This window comes from Nicotiana tomentosiformis, chromosome 8 (genome assembly GCF_000390325.3).
Source record: "Nicotiana tomentosiformis chromosome 8, ASM39032v3, whole genome shotgun sequence".
NCBI classification, from domain to species: domain Eukaryota; kingdom Viridiplantae; phylum Streptophyta; class Magnoliopsida; order Solanales; family Solanaceae; genus Nicotiana; species Nicotiana tomentosiformis.
Window position 1 is genome coordinate 78,844,154 of NC_090819.1, and position 19,007 is coordinate 78,863,160.

At 38.6% G+C, this 19,007-nt stretch overlaps 1 protein-coding gene and 1 long non-coding RNA gene across 2 annotated transcripts; both read right to left on the reverse strand.

The window, feature by feature from the left end:
- Positions 1 to 8,362: 8,362 nt before the first annotated feature.
- On the reverse strand, positions 8,363 to 10,924 carry LOC138896673 (uncharacterized). Its single transcript, XR_011410065.1, has 3 exons — positions 10,685 to 10,924; positions 9,726 to 9,793; positions 8,363 to 8,559 (listed from the first exon to the last, which is right to left on the reverse strand). It is a non-coding gene; the product is annotated as an uncharacterized lncRNA (long non-coding RNA).
- A 6,039-nt stretch (positions 10,925 to 16,963) lies between these two features.
- Positions 16,964 to 18,957, reverse strand: LOC138897713 (uncharacterized). The gene is made up of 2 exons (XM_070183720.1): positions 18,228 to 18,957; positions 16,964 to 17,277 (listed from the first exon to the last, which is right to left on the reverse strand). Exons 1-2 carry the CDS (start codon positions 18,955 to 18,957, stop codon positions 16,964 to 16,966), a joined length of 1,044 nt encoding a protein of 347 aa, XP_070039821.1.
- Positions 18,958 to 19,007: the final 50 nt, after the last annotated feature.

Genomic DNA, 19,007 nt, shown 5'->3' on the forward strand with positions numbered 1-19,007 from the left:
CCAATTATTAAGTTTCAGTCAGCATGTGATTATTACAAGCAAAAGAAAAGGGCTAGCATCCTATATGTCCACTTCGGAGGATACTGCAATTTTAAGTTCTGTAAACAACTAATTAGCTACAAGTCTATGACTCACTCTTTATGTCAAGCCATTGGACCCTGATCACCTAAGGCTTGCTCCCTTTAGAAAGCCTCAAGTCACAGCCCAAAATTCGCATGTCGTGATGACGTTTATCTCAATACTAGGCAAGCCGACAATCTCAATATAAGCTTGAAAATATAATATTTACATTCAATATAAAAATAATCTCACAAATACTGATATAAAACGCTCCCAAAACCCGGTGTCACTAAGTACATGAGCATCTAAATAGTAACAAAGTCTGACTGATAAGAATACTATCTGAAAATATAAAACAGTATAATAACTGAAAGGAAAGAGAGTCAAGGTTTGCGGACTCCAAGCAGCTACCTTGATAGTCTCCAACAGATAAATCCTCAAATCTGGCAACCGCTGTATCCGGAAGTACCTGAATCTGCACACGAGGTGCAGAGTGTAGTATGAGTGCAACCAACTCAATAAGTAACAAGACTAACCTTTGGGCTGGAAGTAGTGACGAGCTCAACAAGTATAGTCTAGTATAGAAATAACAGTACAAAAATGTAGGCATGTTTTCCAATTCAACAGTTATACTCAGTACAGGTAAAATAGACAAATTCTGCATGATATGAGGAATGTGACATCTTTATATCTACATGCCAAAATATATGCTGTATGTGATGTAGCACAATGGAAACCTTGTGTACTCACACTCTCCGATTACTCAATCACTCAGTACTGTATATGGTCAATCCACCTTGGGGAACTCCATCCCAGATATATATATATATATATATATATATATATATATATATATATATATATATATATATATATTATCTGACAATCAGTCACTCAGTACTGTACAAGGCCAATCTAACCCAGGGAACTTCATCCCAAGTATAAGTAAATTAAGGCAACTCCATCCCAAATGTAAATAAATAAGATAACTCCATGCCTAGGGAACTCTATCCCTAATATAAATAAATAAGGCAACTCCATGCCTAGGGAACTCCATCCCTAATATAAATAAATTACGCTCACTGTGGGGGGTGCAGACTTCGGAGGGGCTCCTTCAGCCCAAGCGCTATAATAAGTTAGATCCAGGCATAAATAAATAAAATATGATGCGGCATGCAACCCGATCCCATAAATATCACTCAAAATCTCTAGTCTCTCAGGCTCTCAAACACATGAAAATCAACTTGACATGATGATATGATGTATGAATGAATGACAACAGAGACTGAGATATGATATACAAATGATGGATGTGACTGAGTACACAATTACAATTTAAACAAATAATTCCACAGCAACACGACCCATGTGGGTCCCAAAAATATCGACACGTAGCCTGAACATGTACTTCAATATGAGTCTCAGCTCAATTTCTCTAACACGTGGAGGATATGTGGATAATGACATTTATTTAATTATTCAACTCCACGGAATCAATTAAATCACAATTTCTACGGTGTACGCCCACACGCCCGTCACCTAGCGTGTGCATCACCTCCAAATAATTGATATAACATAAAATTCAGGAATTCATACCCTCAAGACCAAGTTTAGAAATGTTACTTACCTCAAACCGTGTAATTCTTTATTCCAATATGCCCTTACCTCTCGAATCTGCCTCCGAACGCCTTGAATCTAGTCAAAATTAATTCGATTCAGTCAATATAAATTATAGGAATTTAATTCCATATGAAAATAATAATTTTTTAATAAAATCCGAAATTTTACTCAAAAATTGCCGGGGCGGGGGCACGTCTCGGAACCCACCAAAAGATATAAAATATGAATGCACATTCGACCACGAGTCCAACCATACTTATTTTATCAAATTCTGATATCAACTCGACCCTCAAATCGTCAATTTAAACTTAAGGGTTTTCAAAATTTTCCCAACTTAAAGTACCAATTAAATGTTCAAAATAGCAATAGATTCGGGTAATTTGACCAAAATTGAGTTAAGAACACTTACCCCGTTGTTTTTCTTGAAAATCTCCCGAAAATTGCCTCTCCCCGAGCTCCAAATCATTAAAAATAGAAGTCCCATTTTCAGAACTTAAACTCTCTGCCCAGGCATTCCTTCTTCGCGAACGCGGAAGCTCCCTCACGTTCGCGAAGCACAAAACTTCACTGCCCAAAAATTTCTCTTACACGAACGCGATGACCAGAGATCCCAGGTCTCCGCGAACGCGGAGCCTCACTCGCGAATGCGTAGGCCAACACTCCAGCCCTCTCTCTTCTTCTTCGTGAACACGACCGCCTTCTATCGTTCGCGATGCACACTGACCCTCAACCTTCGCGAACGCGGGAACCCCATCGCGAACGCGAAGAAAGAAACCAGACAGTGCATCAGAAAAATTTCAGCAAAGTTCAAAGTCCAAAATTCAATCCGTTAATTATCCGAAACTCACTCGAAGCTCTCGGGACCTCAACCAAATACAACAACAAATCCTAAAACATCATACGAACTTAGTCGAACCTCTAAATCACATCAAACAACGCTAAAAACACGAATCATACCCCAATTCAAGCTTAATGAAACTAAGAAATTCTAACTTCTACATTCGATGCCGAAACCTATCAAATCAAGTCCGATTGACCTCAAATTTTGCACACAAGTCATAAATGAAATAACGGATCTATTCTAATTTCTAGAATCAGATTCCGACCCCGATATCATAAAGTCAACTCCTCGGTCAAACTTCCAAACTTAAATTTCTATTTTAGCCATTTCAAGCCTAATTTAACAACAAACTTCCAAATAATTTTGCAGACATACTCCTAAGTCCAAAATCACCATACGGAGCTATTGGAATCATCAAAACTCTATTCCGGAGTCGTTTACACATAAGTCGACATCCAGCCTATTTTTTTTTTACTTAAGCTTTAAATCTTGGAACTAAGTGTTCCAAATTCATTCTGAAACCTCCTCGACAAGTCACATAATTATAATTTGACACAGGATAAGCAATAAATGAGGGAACGGTGCTGTAATACTCAAAACGACCGGCCGGGTCATTACATTCTCCTCTTCTTAAACAAACGTTCATCCTCGAACAGGTTTAGAATTATACCTGGAGTCTCAAATAGGTGTGGATATTTGCTCTGCATCTCCCGTTCAGTCTCCCAAGTAGCTTCTCCGACTGGCTGACCTCTCCACTGTACTTTCACTAAAGCTATGTTAGTTGACCTCAACATTCAAACCTGTCGATCCAAAATGGCCACTAGCTCCACATCATAAGTCAAATTATCATCCAACTGCACTGTACTGAAATCCAAAACATGAGACGGATCTTTGACATACTTCCGGAACATAGATACATGAAACACTAGATGAACACCCGATAGACTAGGTGGCAATGCAAGTTTATAAGCCACCTCTCCAATCTTCTTATGTATTTCAAAAGGCCCAATATACCTAGGACTCAACTTGCCCTTCTTCCCAAATCTCATAACACCCTTCATAGGTGAAACTCAAAGTAGTACCCTCTCTCCTACCATTGAAGTAACATCGCGAACCTTCCGGTCGGCATAACTCTTTTGTCTATACTGTGCCGTGCGAAGTCTATCCTGAATTAATTTAACCTTTTTCCAAAGCATCCTAAACTAAATCAGTACCCAATAGCCTAGCCTCACTCGGCTCAAACTAACCCACCGAAAACTGACACCGTCTCCCATATAAAGCCTCATACAGAGCCATCTGAATGCTCGATTGGTAGCTGTTGTTATAGGCAAACTCTGCATGTGGAAGAAACTGATCCCAAGAACCCCCAAAATCTATAACACAAGAACGTAGCATATCTTAATATCTGAATAGTGTGCTCGGACTGTCCATCCGTCTGATGGTGAAATAATGTACTCAACTGAACCTGTATGCCTAATTCTTGTTGCACTGCTCTCCAAACCTGTGATGTGAACTGTGTGCCCCGATCTGAAATGAATGACACTGGCACACCGTGTAGGCGAACAATCTCGCGGATATAAATCTTGGCCAACCGCTCTGAAGAATAAGTAGTGCCGACCGGAATAAAATGCGTGAACTTGGTCAACCGATCCACAATCACCCAAATAACATCAAACTTCCTCAAAGTCCGTGGGAGTTCAACTACGAAGTCCATGGTAATACGCTCCCATTTCCATTCAAGAATTTCAAGTCTCTGAAGTAATCCGCCCGGTCTCTGATGTTTGTACTGCACCTGTTGAAATTTAAACACCGAGCTACATACCCAACTATATCTTTCTTCATTTTTCTCCACCAATAGTGCTGCCTCAAATCCTGGTACATCTTAGCGGCACCCGGATGAATGGAATACCGCGAACTGTGGGCTTCTTCAAGAATCAATTCACGCTGCCCATCTACATTTGGCGCACAAATCTAACCTTGCATCCTCAATACCCCATCATCCCCAATAGTAACATCTATGGCATCACCATGCTGAACGGTGTCCTTAAGGACAAGCAAATGAGAATCATCATACTGGCGCTTTCTGATGCGATCATATAAAGAAGACCGAGAAACCACACAAGCTAGAACCCGACTGGGCTTCGAAACATCTAATCTCACGAACTGGTTGGCCAAGGCTTGAACATCAACTGCAAGGGGCCTCTCACCAATAGGAATGAATGCAAGGCTACCCATACTCACCGCCTTTCTACTCAAGGCATCGGCCACCACACTGCCTTTCTGGGATGATACAGAATAGTAATATCATAATCCTTTAGCAGCTCCAACCATCTCCGCTGCCTAAAATTTAGATCCTTCTGTTTGAATAAGTGCTGAAGGCTCCGATGATCTGTACATACCTCACAAGACACACCATAGAGATAGTGCCTCCAAATCTTCAATGTATGAACAATGGCTGCCAATTCTAAATCATGAACAGGGTAGTTCTTTTCATGTGGCTTCAACTGGCGCGAAGCATAAGCAATCACTCTACCTTCCTGCATTAAGACATACCCAATACCAATCCGAGAAGCATCATAATACATTGTATAAGAGCCTGAAGCTGAAGGCAAAACTAGAACTGGAGCTGTGGTTAAGGCAGTCTTGAGCTTCTAAAAGCTCTCTTCACACTCATCCGACCACCTGAATGGAGCACCTTTCTTGGTCAATTTAGTCATAGGTGCTGCAATAGACGAGAAGCCCTTCATAAAGTGATAATAATAACCAGCCAAGCCGAGAAAACTCCGAATCTCAGTAGCTGAAGATGGCCTGGGCCAACTCTGAACTGCCTCTATCTTCTTCGGATCCATCTTAATTCCCCCACTGGACACTATGTGTCCCAACAATGCTACCGAACTAAGCCAAAACTCACACTTGGAGAATTTGGCATAAAGTTTCTCCTCCCTCAGCCTTTGTAGTACAATACTCAAGTGCTGTGCATATTCCTCCTGGCTACGTGAGTACACCAGGATATCATCAATAAATACTACGACAAACAAATCAAGATACGACTGGAACACACTATTCATCAAGTGCATAAATATTGTTGGGGCGTTGGTTAGCCCAAAAGATATCACGAGAAATTCATAGTGACCACAACGGGTCCTGAATGCCGTCTTTATAATATCCGAGTCCTGAATTTTCAACTAGTGGTACCAAATCTCAAATCAATCTTAGAGAACAACCTCGCTCCCTGGAGCTGATCAAATAAATCATCAATACGGGGCAAAGGATACTTGTTCTTGATTGTAACGTTGTTCAACTACTTGTAGTCGATGCACATCCACATAGTACCATCTTTTTTTTCACAAATAGAATCAGTGCACCCCAAGGCGACACACTAGGCATAATAAACCCCTTATCAAGAAGTTCCTGAAGTTGCTCTTTCAATTCGGTAGGTGCCATACGATACAGAGGAATAGAAATGGGCTGAGTGCCCGACACCAAGTCAATACCAAAGTCAATATCCCTGTCAGGTGGCATACCCGGCAGGTCTGCAGGAAATAGATCCGAAAAATCTTGCACTACCGGTACAGAATCAATAGTAGGAGTGTCTGCATCAACATCTCTCACAAAGGCCAGATATGACAAACACCCCTTCCCGACCATCTGTTGGGCCTTCAAATAAGAAATTATCCTACTGGGAACATAATCTAGAGAACCTCTCCACTCAACCTTCGGCAATCCTGGTATCGCCGACGTCACGATTTTTACGTGACAGTCCAGAATAGAATGACATGGAGACAACTAATCCATACCCAAGATTACATCGAAATCAACCATACTAAGCAATAAGAGATCCACTCTAGTCTCTAATTCCCTAATACTTACCACACATGACCAATACACACGGTCCACAATAATAGTATCGCCCACAGGCAAAGATACACGAACAGGTAAAACTAAGGACTCACGGGTCATATCCAGATAACAAAAAAAATATGAGAAAGCATACGAATATGTGGAACCAGGGTCAAATAATATAGAAGCTTCCATGTGGCACACTGAGACAATACATGTGATCACTACATCTAAAGCAATAGTATCTGGCCTGAGAGGAATAACATAAAATCGGGACTGACCGCCACCGGATCGACCTCCCCCTCTAGGGCGACCTCTAGCTGCATGTGCCCTACCCCGTGCTGGCTGGGCGAGTAGTGAATTAACTGGTGCGGGAGCCGCAACCTGACTCCTCTGCTAAGAATAGTTACCAGAAGAACCTGGTATAGATGAACCCTGAACTGATGGTGCACGAGATGAATTCTGAGCTGGAAGTGCACTAAGAGAAGACTGACTCGATCGAGCACTATATGAACCATGGCTAGCTGATGCGCCACGATGAGCTGGACGAGCCATCTGAGTGGGCCTTTAAGGTCGACCCCTACTGTGATAGGTCTGTCCCCCAAAAGAAACACCGCTGAAATTACCCAGACCATGAGACCTCTTGGCCTCCCTCTCCTTACGCTCCGAAGTACGGACCATTTCTAGCCGTCGAGCACTATCAACCACCTCCTCGAATTTAGCACCCACTACATTTCCCAGAGTCATAACAAAACGGAACTAATGGTTGAGGCCATTAATGAACCTCTTTATATTTTCCCTCTCAGTGGGAACCAACCAAACTGCATGACGAGCCAATTCTGAAAATTGCATCTCATACTGAGTCACGGACAGGCCCTCCTGATGTAAATACTCGAATTGCCTATGCAGTTCCTCTCTGCAGGTCTGCGGCACAAACTTCTCCAAACATAATACGGAGAACTCATGCCATGATAGTGGTGCTGCACCAACTGGTCTGCTCCTCTCATAAGTCTCCCACAATCTGAAGGCTGCCCCGGTCAGCTGAAAAGTAGTAGATGAGACCCCACTGGTCTTCAGAATACCCGCTTTACGAAGCATTCATTGGCATCTGTCCAAGAAATCCTGAACATCCTCTCACTCAGTTCCACTGAAAGTTAGAGGATGAAGTCTACCAAATCTCTCTAATCTCTTTTACTCCTCGTCATTCAGAATAGGACCCACCTGGGCCTGAGCAACTACAACAGGCTGGACTGGTAATTCCCCCGATATCTGAAGTCCCAGCACTACCTACTCTGGAGTACGGGCGACAGGGGTATGAGTACCTCCCCCGTCCTGAGAAGTGGCTGGTGCGGCCTGACCCGTAACCACCCGAGCAAGGCTAGTGCAAACAGTCAATATCTGTGTTAAAGCCTCCTGAAGGCCTGGGATCACAATAGGCATAGCTGGTACCTAAGTTGGCCCCGCCGGCTCTACTATATCTGGAACCTGCTCTTGAGCTGGAGCAACTGGTGGTTCTACAGGTGCTGCTCTTACTGTTGTACGAGCTACACCTCGACCTCTACCACAGCCCCGGCCTCTACCATGATCCCGACCTCTCATGGCCCTAACTGGTGGCACTGGTGGCTAACCATTCGATCCGGTAGTACGTGTCCTCACCATTTGAGAGGGAATAGAATAACAAAAGTTTAGTTTTCAAAATAAACAAATTCTCACGACAGAATGCAAGAAAGTGAAAGTTTTCCTAAGGGTTCGGTAGCCTCTCGAAAATAAGTACAAATGTCTCTGTACCGATCTGCAAGACTCTACTAAACCTGCTCATGACTCGGGAGACCTATGTAACCTAGGATGTGATACCAACTTTTCATGACCCAAAATTCGCATATCGTGATGGCGCCTATCTCAATACTAGGCAAGCCGACAATCTCAATATAAGTTTGAAAACATAATATTAACATTCAATATAAGAAAATCTTACAAATACTTATATAAAATACTCCCAAAACCCGGTGTCACTAAGTACATGAGCATCTAAATAGTAACAAAGTCTGACTGATAAGAACACTATGTGAAAATATAGAACAATACAATAACTGAAAGGAAAGAGAGTCAAGGTCTGCGGACGCCAAACAACTACTTTGATAGTCTCCAATAGATAAATCCTCAAATCTGGCAACCGCCGTATCCGGAAGTACCTAGATCTGCACACGAGGTGCAGAGTGTAATATGAGTACAACCAACTCAATAAGTAACAAGACTAACCTTTGGGCTGAAAGTAGTGACGAGCTCAACAGGTACAATTTAATATAGAAATAATAGTACAGAAATGTAGGCATGTTTTCCAGTTAAACTCAGTACAGGTAAAATAGATAAATTCTGCATGATATGAGTAATATGACATTTCTATATCTACATGCCAAAATATATGATGTATGTGATGTACCACAATGGAAACTTCGTGTATTCACACTCTCCGAATACTCAATCACTTAGTACTGTATATGTCCAATCTAGCCCAGGGAACTCCATCACAGATATATATATATATATATATATATATATATATATATATATATATATATATATATATATATATATATATATCAACTGTCAATCAGTCACTCAGTATTATACAAGGCCAATCTAGCCTAGGGAACTCTACCCCAAGTATAAGTAAATTAAGGCAACTCCATGCCTAGGGAACTCCATCCCAAATGTAAATAAATAAGGTAACTCCATGCTAGAGAACTCCATCCCTAATATAAATAAATAAGGCAACTCCATGCCTAGGAACTCAATCCCAAAAATAAATAAACTGCGCTCACTGTGGGGGTGCAGACTCCGGAGGAGCTCCTTCAGCCCAAACGCTATAATAAGCCAGATTCAGGCATAAATAAATAAAATATGTTGCGGCGTGCAGCCCGATCCCATAAATATCACTCAAAATCTCCAGTCTCTCGGGCTCTCAATGACATGAAAATCAACCCGACATGATGATTTGATGTATCAATGAATGACAAAGAGACTAAGATATGATATGCAAATGATGGATGTGACTGAGTACACAATTACAATTTAAACAAATAATTCCACAACAACACGACCCATGTGGGTCCCAAAAATATCGGCACGTAGCCTGAACATGATCTTCAATATGAGTCTCAGCTCAATTTCTCTAACACGTGGAGGATATGTGGATAATGATATTTATTTAATTATACAACTCCACGGAATCAATTAAATAATAATTTCTACGATGCACGCCCACACGCCCGTTACCTAGCGTGTGCGTCACCTCCAAATAATTGATATAACACAAAATTCAGGGATTCATACCCTCAGGACCAAGTTTAGAAATGTTACTTACCTCAAACCGTGTAATTCTTTATTCCATTATGCCCTTGCCTCGCGAATCGGCTTTCGAACGCCTTGAATCTAGTCACAATTAATTAGATTCAGTCAATATAAATTATAGAAATTTAATTCCATATGAAAATACTAATTTTCCAATAAAATCCGAAATTCCACTCAAACATTGATAGTGGGGCCCACATCTCGTAACTCGACAAAAGTTACAAAATATGAACGCTCATTTGACCACGAGTCCAACCATACCAATTTTACCAAATTCTGATATCAACTCGACCCTCAAATCGTCAATTTAAACTTAAGGGTTTTCAAAATTTTCCCAACTTAAAACACCAATTAAATGCTAAAAATAGCAATAGATTCGGGTAATTTGACCAAAATTGAGTTAAGAACAATTTGCCTCCAGTTTTCCTTCGCGAACGCGGGAACCCCATCGCGAACGCGAAGAAGAAAATCAGACAGTGCATCAGAAAAATTCCAACAAAGTTCAAAGTCCAAAATTCAATCCGTTAACCATCCGAAACTCACCCGAGGCCCCCGGGACGTCAACTAAATGCACCAACAAGTCCTAAAACATCATACGAACTTAGTCGAACCTCTAAATCACATCAAACAACGCTAAAAATATGAATCATACCCCAATTAAAGCTTAATGTAACTAAAAAATTCTAACTTCTATATTCGATGCCGAAACCTATCAAATCAAATCCGATTGACCTCAAATTTTGCACACAAATTATAAATGAAATAACTGACCTATTCCAATTTCCAGAACCATCTGGGTCGTTACACGTCAGAACTTACAAAAATACTTCTCCAAATAGAAAGCCTCAGAACTCGCACAACTCAGTTTCTGAGTTACAGTCATATTCGACTCAAACACATGTGAATGAAGATCATATTGAGAATAATCATAAATATATGCAAAGTAAGCAGATAACAAAAGTGAGTTATTACTGATATCTTCTTGACTTGTTCCCCAATCACAATTTAAAGCTGGTGTAGAATTCATCACAAATCTTTTGAGAGTTCCTTGAGAATGAAAACGTTCTTGTGTTCTTTTTGTGTGTGGGGGACTATTTGATGATTGGCTTGCGGACATTCTGGAATTCTCTTTATTTTTATTTATACCCTGCACCTCTTAAATTGAGAAATTGAAAAGGCAAACCTCTTAAATTGGCGTTTGATAAAATTTTGAAACGGTACGTCTGATTACATTTTGAAAGGAACGTTTGGTTAAAGTTTGAAGCAGCAACTTTTCTTATTTATTAGGGTACAACTAATATCCTTAGGGATCGTTTGGTATGAGGTATAAGTACAAATAATATTGAGATAAAAATTTAATATCACCTTAATACTTTATTTGGTTAGCAAATCTGGGATAAGTTATCCCAGAATTAAAATTAATACCAGAATAAATTATACCTTGTAGGGGGTAGGGTAATTAGTGCCGGGATAACTTATACCTTCTTCTTAGAAATTATGCAAATGTCATTTTTAATACAACATACCAAACAGTGGATAAAAAATAATTCCAGCATAACTAATTTCAATATAACTAATCCCAGCATAATCTATATTCAAACCAAACGACCCCTTATTTTTTGAATGCAATAATCCCAGCATAACTCTCTCTCTCTCTCTCTCTCTCTCTCTCTCTCTCTCTCTCTCTCTCTCTCTTAATTTATAAACTTGTATTGTTAATATTTTATCAAAATTATATGAACTGATATTACCCCTTAATATACTCTTTTTTTTTTAAATTTTTAAATTTTTTAACTCTGTTCATATCTTTTCTCCAATTTTTTTAAAGATTTGGATCTTTTCTTAATATCTCTTTTTTTAACATCACCCTGGCCACAGTTAAACACATTTGCCCATTCTAACACTTTTGTGGTAATATTTTGGGCTTTAACTGGTCTCTCCTAGGAATTTACAGGTTAATCCATTAGAGTTATTAAGAAATTGAAAAGATAACCATATACTTAGAGTGATTTTTTGATTATTTACAAACTAGCAACTAAGAAATTAAATATATAAGACATGGACATAATATAAAGCTATAAATAAATCGGGATAATAAACAGTAACATAATTTATAGATAAAACAGTAACTTACATGTTTACAGGAGAGAGATTTCTCTTTCGGTAAACCCAAAAGAGTTTACTTGACTTGAATAAAAACTTGCACACTAAAGCATAAAACTTTTATTTATTTTACAGGTTTGAGACAGATAATACTAAAGTATACATAGGGAAATATTTTACAAAGGGAGTTATGGATGGAGGATGGTTTTTTGGTGGGTTTGGGTGAAGGAAATGGTGAAGGAGAGAGTGTGTTTTCTTCGGATGGCTGTTGTAGTTGTGTTGTTTCTTCTTCATTCTTGCTCTTCTTATATAGCCGAGTCTTTTTAGCAGATTTTAAAACAGACTTCAAACATCTTCAGAAACCTTTCTTTTCTAGCCTTGTCGGGTACTTCATTAGGCCCCATCGTCACATGGCTTGAGCAAAGATGATTCCTTTTTATTTGTCACTTTGTAATTATTTTTTCCACTCAAACACTCTAACGTCTTCTCATCACTACTTTATGTCGTTTCTTCTTTTTTCACATGTCTTTTGCATTATTGTACCTTCTGTGCCAGAGTGATTCTTCACTATTTGTCGTTTTGTCTTCTGTTTTGTTCTCAAAATTTTATTCTACGTGTCAAGATTATGTAGAGCTATTGAGTCGAAACTCATTTTCGAATCATCATTTGGATCCTGAGCATCTTGATAGTCTAGGTAGTTCTCATCTTCGTAATTATCATCTTCTCTTGATCTTTGGGACATTTCTGGACTGAGATTTATTTCTGGACTGGGATTTCTTTCTGGGATTTTTGATAATATGTTTGTCTTGCTTGTCTTTGTCTTGAAAGAATCTTTCTAATGTTTGCTTAACTATATCTTGAAAGTAAGGGGGAGGGGGATGAATTGTGGACTATTAAAACTTACTTGACTAAGTTTGAGTTTAGTCGACTGGTTTTCGAATAACACACATATAAGATAGAGATGAATGCAATGAATTGAAAGCAGAACAAGACACAACAGTTTTTATACTGGTTCAGTACCTGTGTGGTACTTACGTCCAGTTTCCCTTGGGTCAGAAGGGTTCTCTTAGATCTTTGATAAAGAATTACAACAGTGATGATTTTAGCTCGTTCACCACCAATGATGTTTTAGCAACAATAATTTCTGGATGTTGACACAACTCTCTTTGGTGTTCTAATTCTTCCTATCTTTTGTGGCACTTATAGAATTAAGAATAAAGTGCTTGTACTAAGAACTAGAGAAACTTAGAAAACAGTGTTTGTGATTACACAGTTCAGTCCTTGAGTTGACAATGTTCTTATAGGTGAGTATTATTGTGTATTTGATATTTGATTCGAGGAAGGTATCTCACATTCCTTCAAGAGAGATAGGCTAGATTTATTAATCCAAGGAGTGCTCTGTTCCATGCCGAAAATGAGCAGCACTTCAAGTTGTCTCATTTGGTGGGTGGATTAATTAATCCAAGGAGTGCTTCATTGTTTTATCAAAGAAAAGAGCAACACTTCCAATTGTCTCCCATTATGTTATGTTTCCCACTTAAATTGTCTCCCATTGCTTTTGTCATTCCTTCTTGGTCGTTTTGGCTTGTGCTTCTGCTGAATCTTTTGGAATTTGGTTTCCTTTTTGATAGCTTCTTGTCCTAGTATCATCTCCTTTGATTTAGCATCACCAACTTTTCTTTGATCTCATTTTCTTCTGTTGGTGCCTTGATTCCTACAATCAAACTAGATAGGAATTAGTTTTGCACAATTGTCATCATTGAAACTTAGATGTAATAATCTCTCCCTTTTTGATGAAGACAATAAAGAGAGAGTAAATAAAGTATACTTCCCTTTCATCACTTTGAGATGCCTGCTCCCTTGCTCCTCCTGAGTTGTTGTACTCATTACTGCTCCCCTGAGTTGTTGATTTACTTCTCCATATTGTTCTCCCACTTTGACATCAATAAAAAGAAAAGAAAATGCAAGCCCAGTATATATAACACAGGAAAATATATACAGAGAATATGCATACTAGTTAGGACAACAAAAGTAATGCCTTCAGCAGAGGCATAGAGTGATGGTTTATACAGACCAATGCAAAAAAAAAAAAGGTCCTAAAACAAAAGCAAGCACAAAAAAGATTGTTTTTAACACACACAAACATGCCTTAATTTCTCCTCAGGAAGTACTTGAGGGTATTGATCACTTTGGTATAGAAAGAGTCATAGGAGGTTTCAACATCTTTGACGAGCTTGTCCATTTTTTCTGTCATAGAGTTGAATGCCCTGGTTCCTTGTCTCCGTGTGGCTCCCATATCTATCCTAAGCTTGGCCACACATGTACCTGTTTCCTTGGTAACTTCCCTGATTTTGTCTACCTGCTCTTTCATCTCCACGAGCATGAGTTTTATACCATCTAGATATTGCTGAATCTGCTGAAGATTTTGAGAGGCGGTTGACTGAGATTCTGGTGGTTCAGTGGGAGCTTCAACCAGTGCTGGGACACTTTAAACTTTGGCGCACTTGATCCATCCATCATTACTTAAAGTGTAACCCATCATAGAAAAAGCTGTCTTATCATAGGTATTGGTAATATGCTTGGGTGTAAAAGGTGCCAGATCAACCTTCATAACTTCGAGAATATGTGAGATAAGTAGGCCATAGGGTAGACAAGCATCAGAAGAGGATATATCCCTGATACTCTCAAGCATATATTGGCGAATCCATACAAATTAGTTGAGTCTTTTATCGTTCACAAGATAGTAAAGAACAAAGATATCTCTGGTAGACAAAGTGCTGAGGGACCCAGTTATAGGAAGTAAAGTGGTGGCTATCATGTGGGCCAAAACCCGGAGTTCAAATTTTAGATTTTTGGGACCAATGTCGAGAGGATTATCAGACAGGAAGGCTTTTACTTCTTCTAAGGAAACTTTAAAGTCTTTTGGCCAGGAATTTTGCACAAAAACCTCATACCCATTAAACTTAGCAGAAAAAATCTTCTCAAATTTATAAGAGTCAAGAACAATTTGAGTGCCTAAAACCATGGATTCCAAGTCATCTTTATCATTCACAAACAAATTTGCATAGAACATTCTCACATGTTCTTCATACACAGAGCTCTCAATAGTATCGAACAGAGAGGAAAGATGTTGAAAATCAAAAATAGCAATCACATCATAATGCAGATTTTTCATAAGAGAGAGATTACAGTGCGTCCATAAGCCATAGATTTTGACTTATAGCACTCAAACCTTGATTTCTCACTTGGACCATAGAATATTAATTTTTCCTCTGACCCAAATTCTGTACTCTCCACTTTCCCTTTCTTGCATGCAGATTTTTTGGGGGTCTGCTCCATGGGCCTCTTTACTGCCTTTTTTTGGCTAATAAGAAGGTCCTCAGAAGATTTACTGTTTTCATTGTCGATTTTGAGAAAATCTGAGTCGATGGATGATTTCAAGTCTACAGTTTCTTCAAGGTTGAGGGTTTTTCGAAACCTTCTGCTTCGTCTGGTGGTAGTGGTAGATGAGAGGTTTCTTTTTTCCATGGTGAGGGTTTCTTTAGAAAGGATGAAGAGTGAGAGGAAGAGAAGAGGGTTCTTATCTAGGCGTTGGGAAGGTTTAAGAGTTGCATTGGTTAAAAGAAAGGACAGATTCAGAAGGAAGTGACTTTTCTGAGGAGATGTTTCGGCGGTACTGATGGAGGTGTAATAATTATACTTACATCAAGGTAAAATTAAACACACATAATAATGAAAATAAAATATTTCAAACATATACAAATGATTTGTTTTATAAAACAGACATAATGCCAATCTTTTTCCGTAGTAGACAAAATCTTTCTTCTAAATGTGGTTTTATAAAAATACCAGCAAGTTGAGATTCAGTACCAATGAACTCTAATACAATATCACCTTTAGCAATATGATCACGGATAAAATGATGCTTGATTTCTATATACTTTGCTTTGGAGTGATGCACAAAATGTTTTGCCAAACATATAGCACTCGTATTATCATAACATATAGGAGTAGAGGTAAGAGATAAATCATAGTCGAGAAGTTGATGCATGATCCAAAGAACTTGTGTACAGCAACTTCCAACAGCTAAATATTTCGCTTCATTTGTTGACAAGGCAACACAATTTTGTTTCTTGCTATGCTAGGAAACTAGTGCATTTCCCAACAGTTGGCATGTGCCACTAGTACTTTTTCTGTCGTCTTATCACCTGCAAAATCTGCATCTGAAAAACCTTTTAAGACAAAATTGTTAGAGTGAGCATACCATAATCCTAATTTAGAGGTCCCAATAAGATATCTCATAATGCGTTTAACAACAGTAAGATGGGATTCCTTTGGAGCTGACTGAAACCTTATACATTTACACACAGTGAACATTATATCTGGTCGAATAGTAGTGAGATATAGTAAAGATCCAATCATTCCTCTATACATAGTTTGATCAACACTTTTTCCATTGTTATCTTCATCAAGCATAGTTGTTGGACTCATTGGAGTCCCAATGGGCTTATCATTTTCTATGCCAAATTTCTTTATAAGCTCCTTGATGTACTTGGTTTTGACTGATAAATATCCCTTTGAGAGACTATTTGATTTGTAGTCCAAGAAAGTAAGTTAGCTCTCCCATCATACTCATTTCGAATTCTCCTTTCATAGAATGGGCAAATTCTTCACATAGAACAGAGTTAGGGCTTCCAAAAATAATATCGTCAACATAAATTTGAGTAATAAGATTACGTGAATTTGTGTGCTTAATAAATAGAGTTGTATCGATATTACCTCGTTTGAAACCTTGATTTAGAAGGAAGGAATTTAATCTTTCATACCAGGCTTGGGGAGCTTGCTTGAGTCTGTATAGAGCTTTAGTCAACTTATATACATGATCTGGGAGAGTGTCATTTACAAATCTAGGAGGTTGCTTTACGTAAACTTTTCCAGAGATGTATCCATTTAGAAAAGCACTTTTTACATCCATTTGGAATAGTTTGAATCCTTTATGAGAAGCAAAGGCAAGTAATATTCGAATAGATTTCAATCTTGCTACAGGTGCGAATATTTCATCGTAGTCGATTCCTTCTTGCTGGGAATAACCTTGCGCAATAAGCCATGCTTTATTTCGTACCACTAGTCCGGATTCATTTAATTTATTTATGTTACCCATTTGGTTCCTACAATAGAAGCACTTGAAGGTTTTGGAACTAGTTTCCTTACTTTATTTCTTTCAAATTGATTAAGTTCATCTTTCATTGCTTTGATCCAGTAAACGTCTTTCAGTGCTTCATCCACTTTCTTTGGCTCAAGTTGAGAAATTAGAGCCATGTGAGAGTTGAGCTTTTGAGATCTTCTGGTAGTGATTCCTTCCTGTGGATTTCCAATAATGAATTTGTGAGGATATCCAGGTTCACTTTTCCATTCATTTGGGATGTTTGTGGTTGGTTCCCTTTCCTCAGTAGTCGATTGTTCTGTTGAAGAAGATTCCTGGATTTTATTATGTTCCTCAATTGACTAATTTTGGTGACCAGTTGACTCCTCTTGACAGTCTTTTCCTACAACAACAGACTTTGGAACAATAGAAATTTCCTCATCTTCAGGAAGTTTTTCATTCCTTGAACGGGGGTTAGTATCAATAAAAATAACATGAATTGATTCTTCTATGCATAAGGTTCTTTTATTATAAACTCTATATGCTCTACTTGAGGGAGAATATCCAAGAAATATACCTTCGTTTCTTTTTAGATCAAACTTACCCAGATTGTCCTTTCCATTATTGTGAATGAAGAATTTGCATCCAAAAGGATGAAAGTAACTGATGTTGGGTTTCTTACTATTTCATAGCTCATATGAAGTCTTTTTAAGAATGGGTCGAATCAAACACCTGTTAATAATATGACATGCTGTGCTCATAGCTTCTGCCCAGAAGTGGTGAGGTAGAGAGTTTTCCACAATCATGGTTCTTGCCATGTCCTGTAAGGTTCTATTTTTATGTTCTACCACTCCATTATGTTGAGACGATCTTGGTGAAGAGAAGTTATGAGAGATTCCTTGGTCATTGCAAAAGTTTTCAAAAGCTCTGCTTTCAAATTCTCCTCCGTGATCACTTCTGATAGTGGAAATGTAGTATCCTTTTTTATGTTGGACCTTCTTACAAAAAACTTCAAAATTCCTTAGGGCTTCATCTTTATGACTTAGAAAAATAACGCACGTAAATCGAGAAAAATCATTCATAATGACAAAAGCATATTTTCTACCACCTATACTAGCAGTTCTAGTTGGACCAAACAAATCCATATGCAAAAGTTGAAGTGGTTTAGTAGTAGAAACAATGTTTTTGATTTGATGGATGAGCGAGTTTGTTTTCCTAGTTGACATGCATCACAAATATGATCTTTTAAAAAATCTAGCTTTGGAAGACCAATGACAAGATCATGTTTAGAAAGTTTTTTAATAGTATGCATGCTAGCATGTCCAAGCTTTCTATGCCAAACCCAAGGGTCATCAATCATAGAAGCAAGACAAATTTGATCACCAAGACTATCTACATTACTGATAGTATAGACATTCCTGTCTCTATTACCTGAAAGAATAACTTTACCTGATTTGTCTTCTATAAACCAGCCATGTTTCTTAAAACGAACTTCACAGTCATTGTCACATAGTTGACTGATACTGAGAAGATTGTAACCGAGTTCATTGACCAGGTATACTTCGTCCACATCACATGTTGAGCTTAGAGGAACTTTTCCAACTCCAATTACGTTTCCTTTTGATTTATCTCCAAAGGAAAATGTTCCTCCATCTAGTTTGGTGACTGTTTTGAATAATTGTTTGTCACCAGTCATATGTCTGGAACACGCGCTGTCAAGATACCATTTTCCTTTTCGATTCTTCTTGCGGTATTCCTGCAAAACAAGATTGCTTATTTTTAGGTACCCAAGCCTGCTTGGGTCCTGAATGGTTAGATTTCTGAGTGTTAGCTTGACGAAAGGATTTAGGTCGCCAGACCCATCTCCTGTTGTCCTTGAACTTGCAATGGTTAGAGGTGTGACCACGTTTTTCACAATAAAAACACAACGGATTATTGAAATTTTCATAGCCTTTTTCTGCTCTAATTTTGTTCCTGCATTGGTTAGTGTTGTGACCATTTTTACCACAGTAAGAGCATGCATGAGAGTTTCTAGTTCTAATCAAAGAG